Raw genomic sequence first — 17,581 nt, 5'->3', positions numbered from 1 at the left:
ACTTAGGAGGCTGAGGTGGGAGGATCACTTGAGCCTGAGAGGCGGAGGTTGCAGTAAGCCGAGATCGCGCCACTGCACTCCAGCCTGACAAAGAATGACACTCTGTCTCAAAAAAAAAAAAAAAAAAAGGAGGGAATTGTATTTTCTGTGCCTTGTACAGAGGTTACACAAGAAACCTCTTGTGTTAGAAATCAAAGCACGCAGCATAGTTATTTAATTTATACCTGTGTAGTGAGGAGAGCCCTGGACTGGATTTGCTCTTGCTAGTGTTTGGGAACTGACAGCTGTCCCTCCATCTTAGTTATGCTCAGTCTCTAGACCCTTAGGTGTCAGATAGAAAGCTGGACTAGAATATCCTCTCAAGCTATGCGTTCGTAGAAATCTGGTGTTTCACTATTAAAACTAAATGCATGCAATTCTGCCTCCACCTCAACTGCCACAACACTCAAGGAGAGACAAACGTTAGTAGATAAAACTTACTCAATTTAAAATGTCTGTTATGGGTTTTTTTCTTACATTGACAGCATCTGCTAACGTTTACCGCCTCTTAAGCGTTGGCAAATGATAAAACATCATTGTTGCTGATGTGTATTACCTCATTTAACCTTCACAAAAACCAGAAGATATATATATCATTACTTCTGTATTACAGACTAAAGTTTAAGTAGATTACATAACCTGGACAAGATCACCAAGTAAACGGTAGGGTCTGGCTTTGAACCTAAACCCTCTGGTTCCAAAGTCTCATCTCTTAACCACTACTATACACTCTCTTCAAAAAACAATACACTAAAATGTTAATAATAGAATTACTCTAAGTTTCACTTTTTTGGTGTGTGGATTTGTGTTTTTGACCGATTGTAAGGCTTATGTGTAATATAAGCTTTTTTTTTGTTAAAACTAGAATTATTCAGTCTTTATGAAGGCAACACTATGATCTCCACGAGCACAATCATCCAAATGAAGATGGGAACCCCTGTTCTAACTCTCTCAGAGGCCTGAAGTTAGTTTTCTAGCACTCTCTCTCACACAAGGGAAATGCGCTTATGGCCAGTTCAAAATCTGCAGTAACCTGTGTCTGTTTATTAGGCACCTCTTGGGCGTGGGTAAGACAATATTCTTTCCCTGCAGCTTGAAAGAAGGGAAATCAACGGATGACCACTACCGGAACAGAGTTCAGACTGCAACTCATGAGATCTCTCAGTCCTTTCCTTCAGTGAATTCTTCCGAGCCCTTTTCAGGTGCAGCTTTGAAGGTTAAAACGAGACACTAGGACCAGTGGGTCCCTAAGAGGCGGCAGCACAGACACAGGTGTGCTTCCCTGCTCCGTGGTGCTACGGCCGAAATTCTGAAGCGTCCTTAGAGACCAAGGGTCTACCCATGGGGTTCACCAGGCCTTCTTTCCCGAGGATCGGCCCTTGACTCAAAGAACTGGGGCGGGGGAGAAGTCGCTTTCTAGAAGCCGCCCGGCCACACCACCACTGTATTCTCCTCTTTCCCTCCGCGGCTCCCCGCACGTTCCCGGGGAGAAGAGCTTCCAGTCTCTTCCGTGGACACCCAAAGACGCCGAGCCTCGGCTCCCAACCGGGAGCGGCCTCCGCGGCCGGGCCGCAGGCACTCACCGTCGTTCTCGTCGCTGTGCCGCCGCCGCGACATGCCGCCCTCCGGTGCGCCGCTGAACCGAGAGGCCAGGCGGTAGCGCTGCAAGAACTGTCCGGTCGCTAGCCGACGCAAGGACAGCTGCAAGGCGCGCGGATGGGCCGGCACGCAGGCGCACTAGCTCGCCACGGCCCCGGAAGAGCAGGAGAGGCCGCCGGGTGGGCTAGGCGCTGCGAGAGCCGGCGTGAGGAAGCTCAGTGGGCTACGAACGTCTGGCACACACGCAACCGCCCCCTCGGGCTGCCTCCGCCTGCCGGCTACTTCTTTCTCCCGCCTTCCGCTCTATGTCCTTCCGGGACCACGCAGAAAGTGCCGCCGCTTTGGCCAGTCAGAGCCCCCGGGCCGCGGTCGTCTTACGCGCGAAGGCGGGTGGTGCCGGCGGCCGCTCTAGTCCCCGCCTCTGCTCAGGCCGGTCCTCCAGGGCGTCTCAATGGTTTCCCGGCTGCCCTTGCGCCGACGCCAGGAGACTTCCGGAGCTTGGTGACGTCACGAGCGAGCTTTTCTACCCAAATACGCGGCGGGGGAATAGGCTCGAGGGCGATGAGCAGTGACAATTGCTAGGCAGAGACAGTGCAGGGAAGAGAGACCTAAGAAAGGATCAGGACTGGCGGGTATGTGCTCATCTACTCCCACTTTCCGGCTTTTGCCGCCTTGGGAAATGTGGGAGGAGAGGTTGGGCCGAGCTCGGCATGCGGGGTGGGGCCTGGGCAGGAGGCGGTGCCGCACGTGCCGCTCCTTGGTATGGAAAGGCCGGCCCTGACGCGAGCGTGCTGCTCCCGGCTTGCCGGCTGTCCGTCATTTTCCCTAAGTTGTTTGCTTAGGAAGGAACAAATGATTGTTTTAGTAATCTGTTTTCAAGGGTTATTGGGTACCTGTATGCCTGTGTGTGAGCGTCCCCTCCCCTGATGTCTTTATGAGCACCATACTGGCTTATCTGCTTTGTCCATGGCCATCTGAAATTTCACTCTCCCGGCCTAAAATTCTCCTTCGGTGTTACCCATTTCAGTAAATGACGTCATCCATCGGCTGCTTAATCCAAAAATTTAGACAGTCTTTCTTAGCTCTTTTCCCTCACTTTTTACATAACAATTATCTGTAAACCCTGCCTGCCCTGCTGTCAACACAAATCCAGAATCAGATCATGTTACTGCTTTGTTTAAAAGTCTCCTATGACGGCCGGGCGGGGTAGCTAACGCCTGTAATCCCAACACTTTGGGAGGCCGACGTGGGCGGATCCGCTTGAGCCTAGGAGTTCAAGACCCACCTGGGCAACAAGGCGAACACCGTCTTTACAGGAAAAAAAAAATTAGCCAAGCTTAGTGTTTGGCCCCTGTAGTCCTAGTTACTCGAGGGGAGGGTTGGGGGCCGAGGTGGGAGGATCCCTTGAGCCCAGCGGTGATCGCACAGTGCACTCCAGCCTGGGCAACAAAGTGAGACCGTGTCAAAAAAAAGTCTCCTACGACTTTTCATTGCACACTCCATGCCATGGCCTGTGGGGTTCTACTTCTCCTCACTGTACTCCAACCACTCTTTCTGTTCTTACAATAAGTCAAGCTTGTTCTTATTTTAGGAATTTATACTATTTCCTTTACCTGAAGGTCTCTGGTTCTAAATCTGCGTGGCTGGCTGTTGGTCACTTAGGTCTCAGCTCAAATGTCAGGTCCTTAGTGAGGCCTTCTTTGGTTACCCAATCGCTGTTTTATTTCATTCAACGAATATTATATTTATTAGCATTTAGCACCTCCTAGGTGCCAGGCAGAGTTCTGAATGCTGAGGATGTAGAGGTGAACAAAGGAAAACCCATGCTCTCTTGGCGCTGATATATTCTAACGACCCATTCAGGAATAGCCACAAATAGTGCCATCATAGGTAGTGAGCAACGGGAGAGTAGTAGATGAAATCAGAGAGGTAGGGGGAAGGTGCTCTGTGAGGACTTTGGACGTTATCCAAGTAAATTGAGAAGTCATTGGAGTATGATTTTTTTTTTTTTTTTTTTTTGAGACAGGGTCTCGCTCTGTTGCCCAGGCTGGAGTGCAGTGGCACAGTCTTGGCTCATTGTAACCTCTGCCTCTTAGGTTCAGGCAATTATTGTGCCTCGGCCACCCAAGTAGCGGCAATTACAGACATGCGCCACAACACCAGGCTAATTTGTGTATTTTTAGTAGAGATGGGGTTTCGCCATGTTGGCCAAGCTGGTCTTGAACTCCTGGCCTCCCAAAGTGCTGAGATTACAGGCATGAGCCTCTGTGCAGGGCCAGTCTGACTTATTTTTTTAGTAGTTACTTCTCATGCTCCCAAAGGAGGAAGATAGTTCAGCTTTTGCAGTAATTATGGCTGCAAATGATAGTAGCTTGAACTAGGGTGGTAGTGAAGATGGTGGTGCAAAGTGATCTGATTGGATTGTACTTCAAAAGCAAAGCTGGCCAGGCATGGTGGCTCACCCCTGTAATCCTAGCACTTTGGGAGTTCGAGGTGGGTGGATCACAAAGTCTGGAGATTGAGACCATCCTGGCCAACATGGTGAAACCCCGTCTCTACTGAAAAAAAAAAAATACAAAAATTAGCTGCGTGTGGTGGCGCACAGCTGTATTCCCAGCTACTTGGGAGGCTGAGGCAGGAGAATCGCTTGAACCTGGGAGGCGGAGGTTGCAGTGAGCCGAGATCACCCCACTGCACTCCAGCCTGGCGACAGAACGAAAACCTTCTCAAAAAAAAAAGTATTTTCTGAACAAGTGAATGATAGTGTGAGAAAATAAGGAGTCAGGAATCATCCCAAAGGTTTTTTTGTCTGAATAACAGGAAGAATAAAATTGTCTTTCACTCAGATAAGGAAGACTGGGGAAGACCAAAGTTTGGTTTTGAACAGTTGTATTTGAAGCTGAAGCTAGCTAGCTTCACACACAGTGTAAAATTCACACACAGTGGGGTATGTGAATTTGTAGTTTGGGAGAAAGGCCCAGGTTGAAGATATAAATATGGAGTCACTTATTATATAGTATTCTAAACAGAAAATTTCCTTTGTTTCCCTTTTTTCTTTTCTCGTGTAATTTTCAAATATTTACAGAAGTAGGGAAAATTTATGATGAATCCCCATGTACTCATCATCAACTTCAGTAATTCTTAATTCATGGGTAATCTGGTTTCATTGATATTACCTCCTCTCTCTCAATTATTTTGAGGCAAATATAGTTGTAAGTCCTTGGAAGTAGATGAGATCACCTGTAGGGTAAGTATAGATAGAGTGGTTCAACATTTAGAGGTTGGGGTAATAAGGAAGATCCAGCAAAGGAAACTGAGAAGCAGGGGCCCTTATCCCTAGCTGGTATTTTCATGTTTTGTTTTTTTTTTTTCACTTACTTAATGTCTCTCCTTACCAGAATGTAAGCTCCAAGAGAGCAGGGACTTCAACTGTTTCATTCATAGCTGCATTCCCAGGACTATTCCATGGGCCCGGCACATAGCAGAGGTGCCACAAATAATAATTCAGAATATATACATAAATCAAAATAAGCTGAGACTGAAAAAAGATGCAGAGTCGGAGGAGATCATTTTGGGGTGGTGGGAAAGGCACCCCACACTCACGTGTAGAGACCTTGAGTCAGGAAAGAACATGGCTCATTTTCGGAACTGGGCATGGTCCAGTGTGGCTAGAGTAGGATATCTGATGGGGAATGGGGAGCATAGTCAGAGATGAGCCTAGAGTATAGGGAAACTTAAGTTTTTCAGGCCTTCAAAGGAAGCAGTGACACGGGTAGCAGACAAGACATAAGTGAAAGGTGACACTTGAGTTCAGTCTTCATATACATAGTAAGCATATGGGGAGGGAAAGAAATGAAAAAGTAAGGGAAACAAAGCAGCGGAAAGCATAAATGCTGGGACAGACCACATCAGGTCATATAGAGGGAGATTGGGAAAGATGCTGGAGGTGGGACCGGATTGGATAGTAATTCCTTTTGACAATGTTACCTCCCAAATGCACTGCCTTTATAGGTAAATAAGTTCTCTGTTTCTAGAACAATGCCTGGAACCTAGAAGACCCTCCATAACTATTTGTTGAATGAATTTTAATTTGGAAATGATATTTATACTTTCTCTACCTTTACAATAAAACAGCTTTGAGCATGGAGGAAGTGTGCTGAATAAGATTCTTCTACTTATTTTTCTTCTGTCTGGAAGGCTTACAGGTTTGTGTGGAGTTAGGGATGTACTTTTTTCAGTGGGACTTTATATGAAAGACATTTTCATGAGAAAGGAAAGAGAAGCTAAAGAAGGTAGTATTTCTTCACCCAGTCTCTTCCACTTATTTTTCAAATACAAGAGAATTTGGGTTTAATAAATCTGTATTACCTTGCCTTACCCTTATAACAAAGCTCATTTTGAGCCCCATGAAAGCACCACTTAGCTGATTCAAATGCATTTTATGTGGTGCAAGTGACATCTTAATTTATGAATCCAAGGAACAAAGGTCCTTTATAAGAAAGTTGGTATTGCCTGTGTGTGTCTGTGTATGTTTAGTCTCCATCAGTCCTATCCAGCATTGTTAACAAGCAGTGTGTGTTCCCCCACACATACACTGCTCGTCGTTGCCTTCACCTGGTTGAGGTACCCTGTAGGCAGAGTTGAGAATTGGCAAAGTTTGTCACCAGTGTCTCCCACCTTCCTTTCTCTCATTCTTAGTGGTGCTTTTTCTGCTCCCTCTTGTGGAATTTGGGACTTCTTTGCATGTTACTATTTTCAGAACCTTGAGTGTCCACCTCTGGCTGCCTCCTTCAATAACTAACTTTGCCAGTTCACTAGTAATATGAAATAACCAGTCGTTATGCTATGGGGCAGGAATTTGGACAGGGCACAACAGGGACACCTTGTCTCTGCTCTCAGCTCAGAGGCCAATCTGGAATCTGAAGAGTCTAGTGGTTGATGCTGGCTGTCAGCTGGAGGCCTCTGTTCCTCTCCACCTGGTTCTCTGTGTGTGGTCTCTGCATGGGTTGGATTGGCTTACTCACAGTACAGTGGTTTGGTCTCCTCAGCGTGAGCATCTCAGAATGAGAGGTAGTGCTAGCGTATCCTTTTGAGAACCAAACCTCAGTCATACAGCATTGCTTCCATCACACTTTATTTTGGGGAGTAGTTAACAAGCCTGCCTAGGCTTAGGGAAATGGACCAGAAATACTGCTGCAGCCATTTTTGGAAAATATAATCCATCACAGCTAATTTTTAAATAAAATTTTAATGTTAAATTTAAAATACAGCATTCAATTAAAATATTAATAATATTACCATTCATTGAACCCTAGTTTGTGCCAGACACTATATATTAATATTTCTTTCCAGTCCACAGTACGGTACTGTAATGTAGATACTACAATGCACAATTTCCACAAGAGAGATTTAGAACTCAGAAACCGTAAGTAACTTGCCCATGTTCACATGCTTGGCAAACTGCTGCAGCACAAACCAAAGCCCATACTTTTTCTCAGTGTGCCTCTTAGTGCTTGTCACCTGTAACCTTTGCTTTACAAAAGAACCAACACGGTATGATGGTTGTAGTGTGTCCATTTTGACAAGGTTTGGCCACAGTAGCGATTTTGACATTTCTTCTGGCATATTACAGTGGGGCTGTCTTGGGAACTATTTCTTCTAAGGAAGGAAATTTTCATAGCTCTGAAATTAAGGGGCAAAAAGAAGAAAGTGTTTATAACTGAAGGTGCTGGCACACATCTTGATTGATTTGGGTTGTACCTGTTGCTTTTCTGGTATTATTTACCCTAATGACTGCATGGCTCGCTCCCTAATTCAGGTTTCTGCCCACATGCTATTGCTGCAGAAAGGCTTTTCCTACTCTCTGTGTTCGAAGGGCTCCTCCATCACTGCCTCCCTACCCTGCTGATTATTCTTCATAACCTTTTCACCATCTGACTTTAAAAATAAAAAATCAATTTATCCACTTGTTTACTTCACCCCACTGGAATGTAAACTCTAAGCAGGCAGAAACTTTTTCGCTTTCATTTACTGCTATATTCTCAGTGCTTCGAATAGTGCTTGACTTAGAGTCGTTCCTAAGTAAATACTATCGATTTAGTAAGTAAATGGATGGTTAGCTTGGGCTACTTTGCCCATGCTGATTTGCATGATTGATTAGCTTCATATTTTCTTCAAGAAATCAAAGACTAGCATGGCTGCTTCTTTCTTATTTATATTCTAGGAGGTATTTAACTGAAAGGAATATCTGCTTCACTGTTGCAACCAAACCAGATGCCTTCTTCCACTTCACCAGACCAAGGAGATGACCTGGAGACCTGCATTTTAAGATTTTCTGACCTGGATTTAAAAGATATGAGTCTTATTAATCCCAGCAGCAGTCTTAAAGCAGAATTAGATGGCAGTACAAAAAAGAAATACTCGTTTGCAAAGAAAAAGGTAGAATTCCTATGAATGTTTCATGATCATGTATGTGTGGTTAATGCAGATACATTTGGAAGTCGGTTATCAAGGTTGCTCTCCAGCTCAAGGTAAAGTCTAGTCAGGAACATTAACCAGTGATGTTAATTCCATCCATCCCAGGCAAAGGGTAATCATAGGCAAGGTGTGGCCCTGGAATAGCCATGGTGGAGTACTTGAGGAGGGTGGATCCTAGACAGATGGATTAGATTTCATTCCCCACCCCCCAGGTCAAGAAAGACCGTAAACAAAGTTGAAAACCAAATGACAAGTGAAGAAAAAAGTTGGTGACTATGATCAACAAAAGATCACTAAAAACACGTATCAGTAAGAAGATAAATGCTATAATGGAAAAATAGGCAAAAGATTTGAACAGGCAAGCCAGAAATAAACAAATGGAATAAGCAGGAAAAAGTATTCAGCATTACTACTGATCGAAGATATTTAAAAAAAATAGGGTAGCATTTCTTTTGCCTTTTATTTGGACCAACATTAAAAATATTGATGATAAAAAATACTGATAGAACTCAGTGAGGCTATGGATAAGATGGCACCCACATGCTTTTCTGGTTAGAGTATAAATTGGTACATTTTTTCTAGAAGTCACTATTATAGATTAAAATTTCATGTTCTTTGACCCCTCAATTTTTGTTTTAGATATTCTAAGTAGGTGGTTAAAGATACAGAAAGATGGATGCATGGAATGCTCATTCAACATTGCTTTTAATTGCAAATATTAGAAACAATCTAAATGTTCATCAGTTGGTAACTGGTTAAGAGAGTTTTCTGTTTGATTGTTTTACAGTAAGCATAAGTAATTTTTATAAAAACAGTAATATTATTTTCCAAGAAGGAAGATATTTTGGTACGTTTCTTCCTGGTCTTTTTCAATGTACTTTTTAATGTGGTTGAGATTACATTGCATAAGCAATTTTATCCAGTTTTTTTCACTTAATATTATATCATAAAATATTTTTCCATATAACTTAAAACTGGCTGCTTAATATTCCATGGTAAGCATACTTCATAATTTACTTTCCATATTCCTTTCGAAAATAACTGATAGTGTTATTTGTGATATTTTAGGCCAAACTGTATTATGTATATTCCAGTGTGACTTAGTCTTATATCCTGAGAATAAAATTATGATGCTGAGAGTTATTTAACCTCCTCAATATAAAGCCTAGTTTTAATTTCTCTAATAGTCTCTTCTAAAGCTTACTAATAAGAGAAGTGTTACTTCTCAGAGAATTGTATAACATAATGGAACATAAAACTAGAAGCCCCTGTGGAAAGATAATATAAGGAATCTTAGTGAGACTTCTATTAGCCATAAACCTAAGGTTATTTAACAGTGTTAGTATTTGAAATCTAATTGCAGGCCTTTGCCCTTTTTGTCAAAACCAAAGAAGTTCCAACAAAAAGGAGTTTTGAATGTAAAGAAAAATTGTGGAAATGCTGTCAGCAGCTATTCACAGACCAAACCAGCATCCATAGACATGTGGCAACACAACATGCTGATGAAATTTATCACCAGACAGCTTCTATTTTAAAGCAACTGGCTGTGACATTGAGCACCTCAAAGAGTCTTTCGTCTGCAGATGAAAAGAACCCTTTAAAAGAGTGCCTTCCACATAGCCATGACGTGTCTGCTTGGCTCCCTGATATAAGCTGCTTTAACCCTGATGAGCTGATAAGGTAAGATTTTCATTCTGTGTTTTGGTTTGATTTAAAGTATTTTTCCAACCACAATGAGATACTACAGTTCACCCATTAAAATGGCTAAAGTGAGAAAGACCAACTCTGTCAAATGTGAATGAGGATGTGGAACAACTGGAACACCCAGTCACTGTTGGTGGGAATGTAATATGGCACAACCACTTTGGAAAAGTGTTCGGCAATTTCTTAAACATGCATCGTTCCTGTGGCCCACTCCTGGGTATAATACCAACAGCAATAAAAACATATCCACAGAAAGCCTTGTACAAGAATGCTCATAGCAGTTTTATTCATAACAAAAAACGAAACAACTGCAAATATCCATCAACAGGAGAATGAATAAACTGGTATAGTCATGTAAGAATATTGCACGACAATAAAGTGCTATGAACTGCTAATATTCAAGAACATATATGGGTGAATGAGAAAATCCTTATGCTGAGTGAAAATAGCCAGAGAACACAATACGTATTTTCTGATTTCATGTACTTGAAGGCAAAACCAATATATGATGATAGAAAGGTTCTGGCAGAAACTTTGGGAATACACAAGAGATTTTTTGAGGTATTGGAAATGTTCTGGTTTTGATAGTGGTGTGGATTACACAGGTATACCTGTGTCAAAAATGATCAAACTTTACACTTAAGATCTGTGTATTTCACTTGTAAACTGTGCCATGCTTTAAACATTTTTAGATAAATAGGGCAGGAAAAACTAAGCAGAAAAAAAGGGGGGGGTTTCTTTTAAGCTAGATATCATTATCTGTATGATTTCAAATATACGTATCCAGAAAAATGCATCATTTATTAGGTTTATTGGGGAATGTAGCATTGCACATAGTGAATTTTTCAGAAAGCAGGTAAATGTAGCTTACATTTTAAAGCATCTAATCTTTCTTTGATTTAACCTTTTTTTTTTTCTGGAGTCTTTCAAACTGCATTAGACTATTTTTTAGTTGCATAATTAAACAGAGTATAGTGAATGTGATTGAACTTTTTCTGAGTGCTTTAATGCCATCAGGATGAACTTAAGTAGGATGCCAAGGTATAAAAGTTTGTCTTTTTACTAAGAAGGCTCAGACTTACTCTTCTGTTACCTCTCCTCCCTCTCTTCTAATTCTAGATCCAAACTCTCTGTATTATTGCTATGTACCAAATTCAGCTTACAGCAGCATGGTTGGTGGTACTAGCTCGGAGTCTCTCATGAAGTTACAGTCATCTCATTGATTGACTGGGGCCAGTAAATCTGTTTCCAGGTTCACTCATGTGGTTGGTGGCAGGCTTGTTTTTTCAGTGGCTTTTAGTCAGAGGCCTCCATTCCTCTCTATGGGGGTCTCTTCATAGGCTGCCTGAGTGCTCTCATGACATGGCATGTGATGTGTGAGAGACAGAGACACCAAGGCAGAAACCACAGTCTTTTATGACCTAATCTCAGATTGCCATACCATCACTTTTTATTGATGCTATTGGTCACATAGACTAACCTCAGTACAGTGTAGGAAAGAACTACACAAGGGTCTAAATACCAGGAGGCAGGATCATCAGGGATCATCTTGGAGGCTGGGCACCATACCTCAGAGTTGTTACTTTTTAGTGTGTATTACCTGGCAGCACTGCCTGCACTTTACCTATTCTGTCAGGATCTTAACTACTTGCAACAGCTAGATCCTTAAGGCACAGAATTCTAGAGGCCTAAGTTAGGCCAATAACATGCATACTATATATAGTCAAAGACCATAGCCTATGCAGCAGCATATACCCAGTCAGTTGACATTGTTTGTGAGGTTTTTTCTTTTTTTTTTTTGAGACAGAGTCTCACTCTGTCACCCAGGCTAGAGTGCAGTGGTGTGATCTTGGCTCACTGCAGCCTCTGCTTCCCAGGTTCAAGTGATTCTCCTGCCTCAGCCTTCCGAGTAGCTGGGATTACAGGCACGCACCACCATACCCAGTTAATTTGTATTTTTAGTAGAGACAGGGTTTCACCATGTTGGCCAGACTAGTCTTAAACTCCTGACCTCAGGTGATCAGCTCACCTTGGCCTCCCAAGTGCTGGGATTACAGGTGTGAGCCACTGCATCCAGCCTGTTTGCAAGGTTTCTTGGAGACCATTCTACATATTCTTTAGGGAGGAGAGGTAAAGAAAGAAAAGTATATTATTTTCAAAAACAAGTGGGAAGACACAGAGACATTAATGATTCCTCTACCCTACGTAATGTCAGAGCTTAAAAAAGAGTTTTGTATTAGTCTGTTTTCATGCTGATAAAGACATATCCAAGACTGGGCAATTTACAAAAGAAAGAGGTTTAATGGACTTAACAGTTCCACATGGCAGGGGAGACCTGATGATCATGGTGGAAGGCAAGGAGGAGCAAGTCACATCTTACATAGATGGCAGCAGGCAAAGAGAGAGAGCTTGTGCAGGGATACTCCTGTTTTTAAAACCATCAGTTCTCGTGAGACTTACTATCACAAGAACAACATGGGAAAGACTCATCCCCATGATTCAATTACCTCCCACTAGGGTCCTCCCATGACACGTGGGAACTGTGAGAGTTACAATTCTAGAGAGATTTGGGTGGAGGCACAATCGAACCATATCATTCTGCCCCTGTCCCCTCCCAAATATCATGTCCTTACATTTAAAAACCAATTATGCCTTCCCAACAGTCTCCAAAGTCTTATTTCAGCATTAACTCAAAAGTCCACAGTCTGAAATCTCATCCGAGACAAAGCAAATCCCTTCTGCCTATGAGCCTGTTAAAAGCAAGTTAGTTACTTCCTAGATACAATGGGGACACAGGCATTGAGTAAATACAGCCATTCCAAATGGGAGAAATTGGCCAAAACAAAGGGGCCACAGGCCCCATGCAAGGCCTAAATCCAGCAGGGCAGTCAAATTTTAAAGCTCTAAAATGATCTCCTTTGACTCCGTGTCTCACATCCAGGTCATGCTGATGCAAGGGGTTGGTTCCCATGATATTGGGCAACTCCACCTCTGTGGCTTTGCAGGGTATAGCCTCCCTCCTGACTGCTTTCATGGGCTGGGGTTGAGTGTCTGCATCTTTTTGGCGCACAGTGCAAGCTGTCAGTGAATCTACCATTCTGGGATCTGGAGGACCATGGCCCTCTTCTCATAGCTCCACTAGGCGGTGCCTCAGTGGGAACTCTGTGTTGGGGCTCTGACCCCACATTTCCTTTCCGCACTGCCCTAGCAGAGGTTTTCCATGAAGGCCCTGCCCCTGCAGCAAACTTCTGCCTGGGCATGCAGGTGTTTCCATACATCCTCTGAAATCTAGGCAGAGGTTCCCAAACCCTGATTCTTGACTTCTATGCACTCACAGGCTCAACACCACCTGGAAGCTGCCAAGGCTTGGGGCTTGCACCCTCTGGAACCATGGCCTGAATTCTACATTGGCCCCTTTCAGTCACAGCTAGAGTGGCTGGGATGCAGGGCACCAAGTCCCTAGACTGCCCACAGCAGGGGGACCCAGGGTTTGGCCCATGAAACCATTTTTTCCTCCTAGACCCTCAGGCATTATTGGGGGAACCAGCCCTCAATATTTCAACGTAGGTTCTTTTCTATTTTCTCTAAGTGTCGGCCGGTCTGAGAAATAAAGAGAAAGAGTACAAAACAGAAAAATTTTACAGCTGGGTCTCCGGGGGTGACATCACATGTCGGTAGGTTCCGTGATGCCCACCTGAGCCACAAAACCAGCATGTTTTTATTAGGGATTTCAAAAAGGGAAGGGTGTACGAATAGGGAGTGGATCACAGAGATCACATGCTTCAAATGGCAATAAAAAAGATCACAAGGGCGGAAAGGCAGAGCAAGGTCACAAGGCCAGGGCAAAATTAGAATTACTGATGAGGTTTCATGTCCCACTGTGCACACATTGTCTTTGATAAACATCTTAACAGGAAACAGGGTTCAAGAGCAGAGAACCGGTCTGACTAGAATTCGCCAGGCTGGAATTTCTTAATCCTAGCAAGCCTGGGGGCACCGCAGGAGACCAGAGCGTATTTCATCCCTTATCTTCAACCGCATAAGGCAGACAGACACCCCCAGAGTGTCCGTACATAGGACCACCCGGGAATGGATTCCCTTCCCAGGGTTATTCCTTCCTGGGAAAAGAATTCAGCGATATTTCTCCTACTCGTTTTCTTCAATAAGAAAAATATGACTCTGTTCTGCCCGGCCCCGCAGGCAGTCAGACCTTATAGTTACCTCCCTTGTTCCCTGAACATCGCTGTTACCATGTTCTTTTTCAGGGTGCCCAGATTTCATATTGTTCAAACACACATGTTTTACAAACAATTTGTGCAATTAACGCAATCTTCACAGGGTCTTGAGGTGACATACATCCTCAGCTTATGAAGATGACGGGATTAAGAGATTAAAGACAGGCATAGGAAATTATGAGAGTATTGATTGGGGAAGTGATAAATGTCCATGAAATCTTCACAATTTACGTTTAGAGATTGCAGTAAAGACAGGCATAAGAAATTATAAAAGTATTAATTTGGGGAACTAATAAATGTCCATGAAATCTTCACAACTTATGTTCTTCTGCTATGGCTTCAGCTGGTCCCTCTGTTCAGGGTCCCTGACTTCCCACAACAAGGCATGTGATAGGAGGGGCTGTCATAAGGACCTCTGACATGCCCTGGAGACATTTTCCCCTTTGTCTTTGGGACTAACATTTGGCTCCACATTACTGATGCAAATTTCTGTAGCCAGTTTGAATTTCTCCTCAGAAAATGGGATTTCCTTTTCTATTGCATTGTCAGACTGCAAATTTTTTGAACTTTTATGTTTTGCTTCCCTTATAAAACTGAATGCCTTTAACAGCACCCAAATCACCTCTTGAATGATTTGCTGATACCCTAAATCTTCTCTTTCAAGTTCAAAGTTCCCCAAATCTCTAGGGCAGGGGCAAAATGCCACCAGTCTCTTTGCTAAAACATAACAAGAGTCACCTTTGCCCCAGTTCCCAAGAAGTTCCTCATCTCCATCTGAGACCACCTCAGCCTGAAGTTCATTGTCCATGTCATCATCAGCATTTTGGTCAAAGCCATTCAACAGGTCTCTAGGGAGTTCCAAACTTTCCCACATTTTCTTGTCTTCTTCCGAGCCCTCCAAACTGTTCCAGCCTCTGCCTGTTACCTAGTTCCAAAATCACTTCCACCTTTTTGGGTATCTTTTCAGCAGCACCCCACTCTACTAGTACCAATTTATTGTATTAGTTCATTTTCATGCTGCTGATAAAGACATACCCAAGACTGGGAAATTTACAAAAGAAAGAGGTTTAATGGACTTACAGTTCCACATGGTAGGGGACGCCACACAATCATGGTGGAAGGCAAGGAGGAGCAAGTCACATCTTACATGGATGGCAGCAGGCAAAGAGAGAAAGCTTGTACAGGAAAACTCCCAGTTTTAAAACCATCAACTCTCATGAGAGTTATTCACTGTCATGAGAACAGCATGGGAAAGACCTACCCCCATGATTCAATTACCTCCCACTGCATTCCTCCGATGACACGTGGGAATTGTGAGAGTTACAATTCAAGATGAGATTTGGGTGGGGACACAGCCAAGCAATATCAGGTTTTTATTGCCAAATACAGTTTTCTGAGCTGAATATGTTTTAGGAAGTGTATTAACTTTTAAAACTGAATCATAGGATTAGATGTTTAGATCCTGGCCTTGAAAAACTCACCAAGTCATATTACAGAATTCCAGAGGACAACTTTCTGACTTTAAGCAATTATTGAACTATTTAGTAAATAGAAATACAGTTGACCCTTGAACGACTAAGCAATTATTGAACTATTTGGTAAATAGAAATACAGTTGATCCTTGAAAAACGCGGGGTCAGGAATCCAAGGATTAGGGGCAGTTGAAAATTTGCGTATAACTTTTAACTCCCCCAAAACTATACTAATAGCCTCCTGTTGACTGAAGCCTTATCAATAATGTAAACAGTCAATGAACACATCTTTCTATGTTATGTATATTATATGTTGTATACTGTATTAAAGTAAGCTAGAGAAAATGTTATTAAGAAAATCATAAGAGGCCAGGTGCAGTGACTCATTCCTAGAATCCCAGCATTGTGGAGGGCCAAGGCAGGAAGATCACATTAGGCCAGGAGTTCAAGACCAGTCTGGGCAACATAGTAAGACCCTGCCCTACAAAAAAAAAAAAAGAAAAAGAAAAAGAAAATCACAATATATATTTACTATTCTTTTAGTGGAAGTGGCTCGTCATAAAGGTCTTCATCTTTGTCACCTTCACATTGAGTAGGCTGAGGAGGAAGAGGGATTGGTCTTGTTGCCGCATGAGTGCTAGAGGCACAAAAAGATCTACAAGTAAGTGGACCTGCACAGTTCAAACCCGCGTTGCTCACGGGTCAACTGTAGTCCAAATTTGATCAATTTTTGTCATTACTACTCAGTGCCACATTCCCTTTTACTTATTGGAAAGGAGAAAGAAAGCAAGTTGAAGTAGAAGTCACACTTGAGCTAGTCACTAAAATTTTCTGTACCTTCAATTCCTCACCTCTAAAATTGGAATAATAATGCCTGCCTTGCCTACCTCCCAGTACTGCAGAATGAGTTATATAGGACGGTGATAGTATGAGCAGTTGTGAACTACACTGTGCTATACATATATGGCCCTTCCATTTCATATGGCCCCACACTTCAGGGAATTTACTTACTAGTTAGAAAAACAAAGAAAAAGACACATGAGGCAATTAGCAGATGATACAGGTTACATAATTATCAGTTGAACTGTATGGTACAGAGACTAATTTGTTATAGGAGCTTAGAGAAAGGAAAATAGGATCTAAAATAGACAAGAAGGTTTCATGGAGGAGCATGGAAAGCATGGAGGAGACTAGGCCCTGAAATATGATGAGGCTGTTGAGGAGGGACTCAGACTCCAGAGCTGGACAGGACCTTAATTGTCGTGTACTGTAGTATTCCCTAAAATATGTTCTGTGGAACACTGGTTCTAGAGGATGCTAACAAGGTATTGAAAAAAGAGGTATTAAAGACAAATTTGGGAAGCACTCAGTCAAAATGTTGTTACTGCAAGACTTCTCAGAGCCTTTAAGAGGCTTTGGCTGTGATTCTTAAGGGGGGAGATGCTGTCTGCAGGGTTTCCAAACAATTTTATAGAACAGCTTCATAACATACTTTGGAAAATATAGTTTATTTCCATTCTCTGATTTTATAGATGAGGAAACCAAGGCCCAGAAGTGATGAAAGACCTGCCCAGCTAGTTAGTATAAGACAGCCCAGTGCAGTAGAAAGAGTATAGATCTGGTGTCAGAAGACTGGCGTTTAGGTCCTTACTATCACTTTCTGGCTGTCTGACTTGGGAGGAATTGGCCTCAATTTATTCAGCTGTAAAATGGGGATAATAATAACCTGCATCATAGAAAGAGGGTTATAAGAATAAATGGAAGTGAGACTTTTTTGTATGATGATTCATACAGATACTGCCTTATGTGAGAGGATAAGCCAGAATGGAACCAAATTTCTAACTTTTCTATGAATTGGAGTTACTAATACCTGTTTCTTGGATGTGACCATTAAATGAGGGATCAAAGTAAACTCACTTTTTGTAAAGTAAGTTCAGTGCAGATACTGTCTTCTGTAGAGCAAATATAAAAAGAAGTTGCTTCTCATTTCAGGAGGAAAACAATAATCAGAGCAAAGGCAGGCATGAATGTCTTCATCTTAGCCTTCCCTCAGAC

At 42.6% G+C, this 17,581-nt stretch overlaps 2 protein-coding genes across 3 annotated transcripts in view; one reads left to right on the top strand and one right to left on the bottom strand.

Moving 5' to 3' along the window:
• The window catches only part of NCBP1 (nuclear cap binding protein subunit 1), a 38,375-nt gene extending 36,131 nt beyond the window's left edge, over window positions 1-2,244 (bottom strand). Inside the window, exon 1 of the mRNA XM_002820015.6 lies at window positions 1,623-2,244. Coding sequence (XP_002820061.1) covers window positions 1,623-1,656 — 34 coding nt within the window. The 5' untranslated portion in view covers window positions 1,657-2,244. The remainder of the gene's footprint in view (window positions 1-1,622) is intronic.
• Window positions 2,118-17,581, top strand: part of TSTD2 (thiosulfate sulfurtransferase like domain containing 2) — a 33,147-nt gene continuing 17,683 nt past the window's right edge. The window contains exons 1-4 of one of the 2 annotated variants that reach the window (XM_024251715.3): window positions 2,118-2,270; window positions 6,991-7,063; window positions 7,862-8,076; window positions 9,479-9,795. In XM_024251715.3, coding sequence (XP_024107483.3) covers window positions 7,912-8,076; window positions 9,479-9,795 — 482 coding nt within the window. In that variant the 5' untranslated portion in view covers window positions 2,118-2,270; window positions 6,991-7,063; window positions 7,862-7,911. 2 annotated transcript variants of the gene reach the window in all.

This window comes from Pongo abelii, chromosome 13 (genome assembly GCF_028885655.2).
Source record: "Pongo abelii isolate AG06213 chromosome 13, NHGRI_mPonAbe1-v2.0_pri, whole genome shotgun sequence".
NCBI lineage: Eukaryota > Metazoa > Chordata > Mammalia > Primates > Hominidae > Pongo > Pongo abelii.
This window is presented reverse-complemented; position numbering and strand designations above follow the sequence as displayed.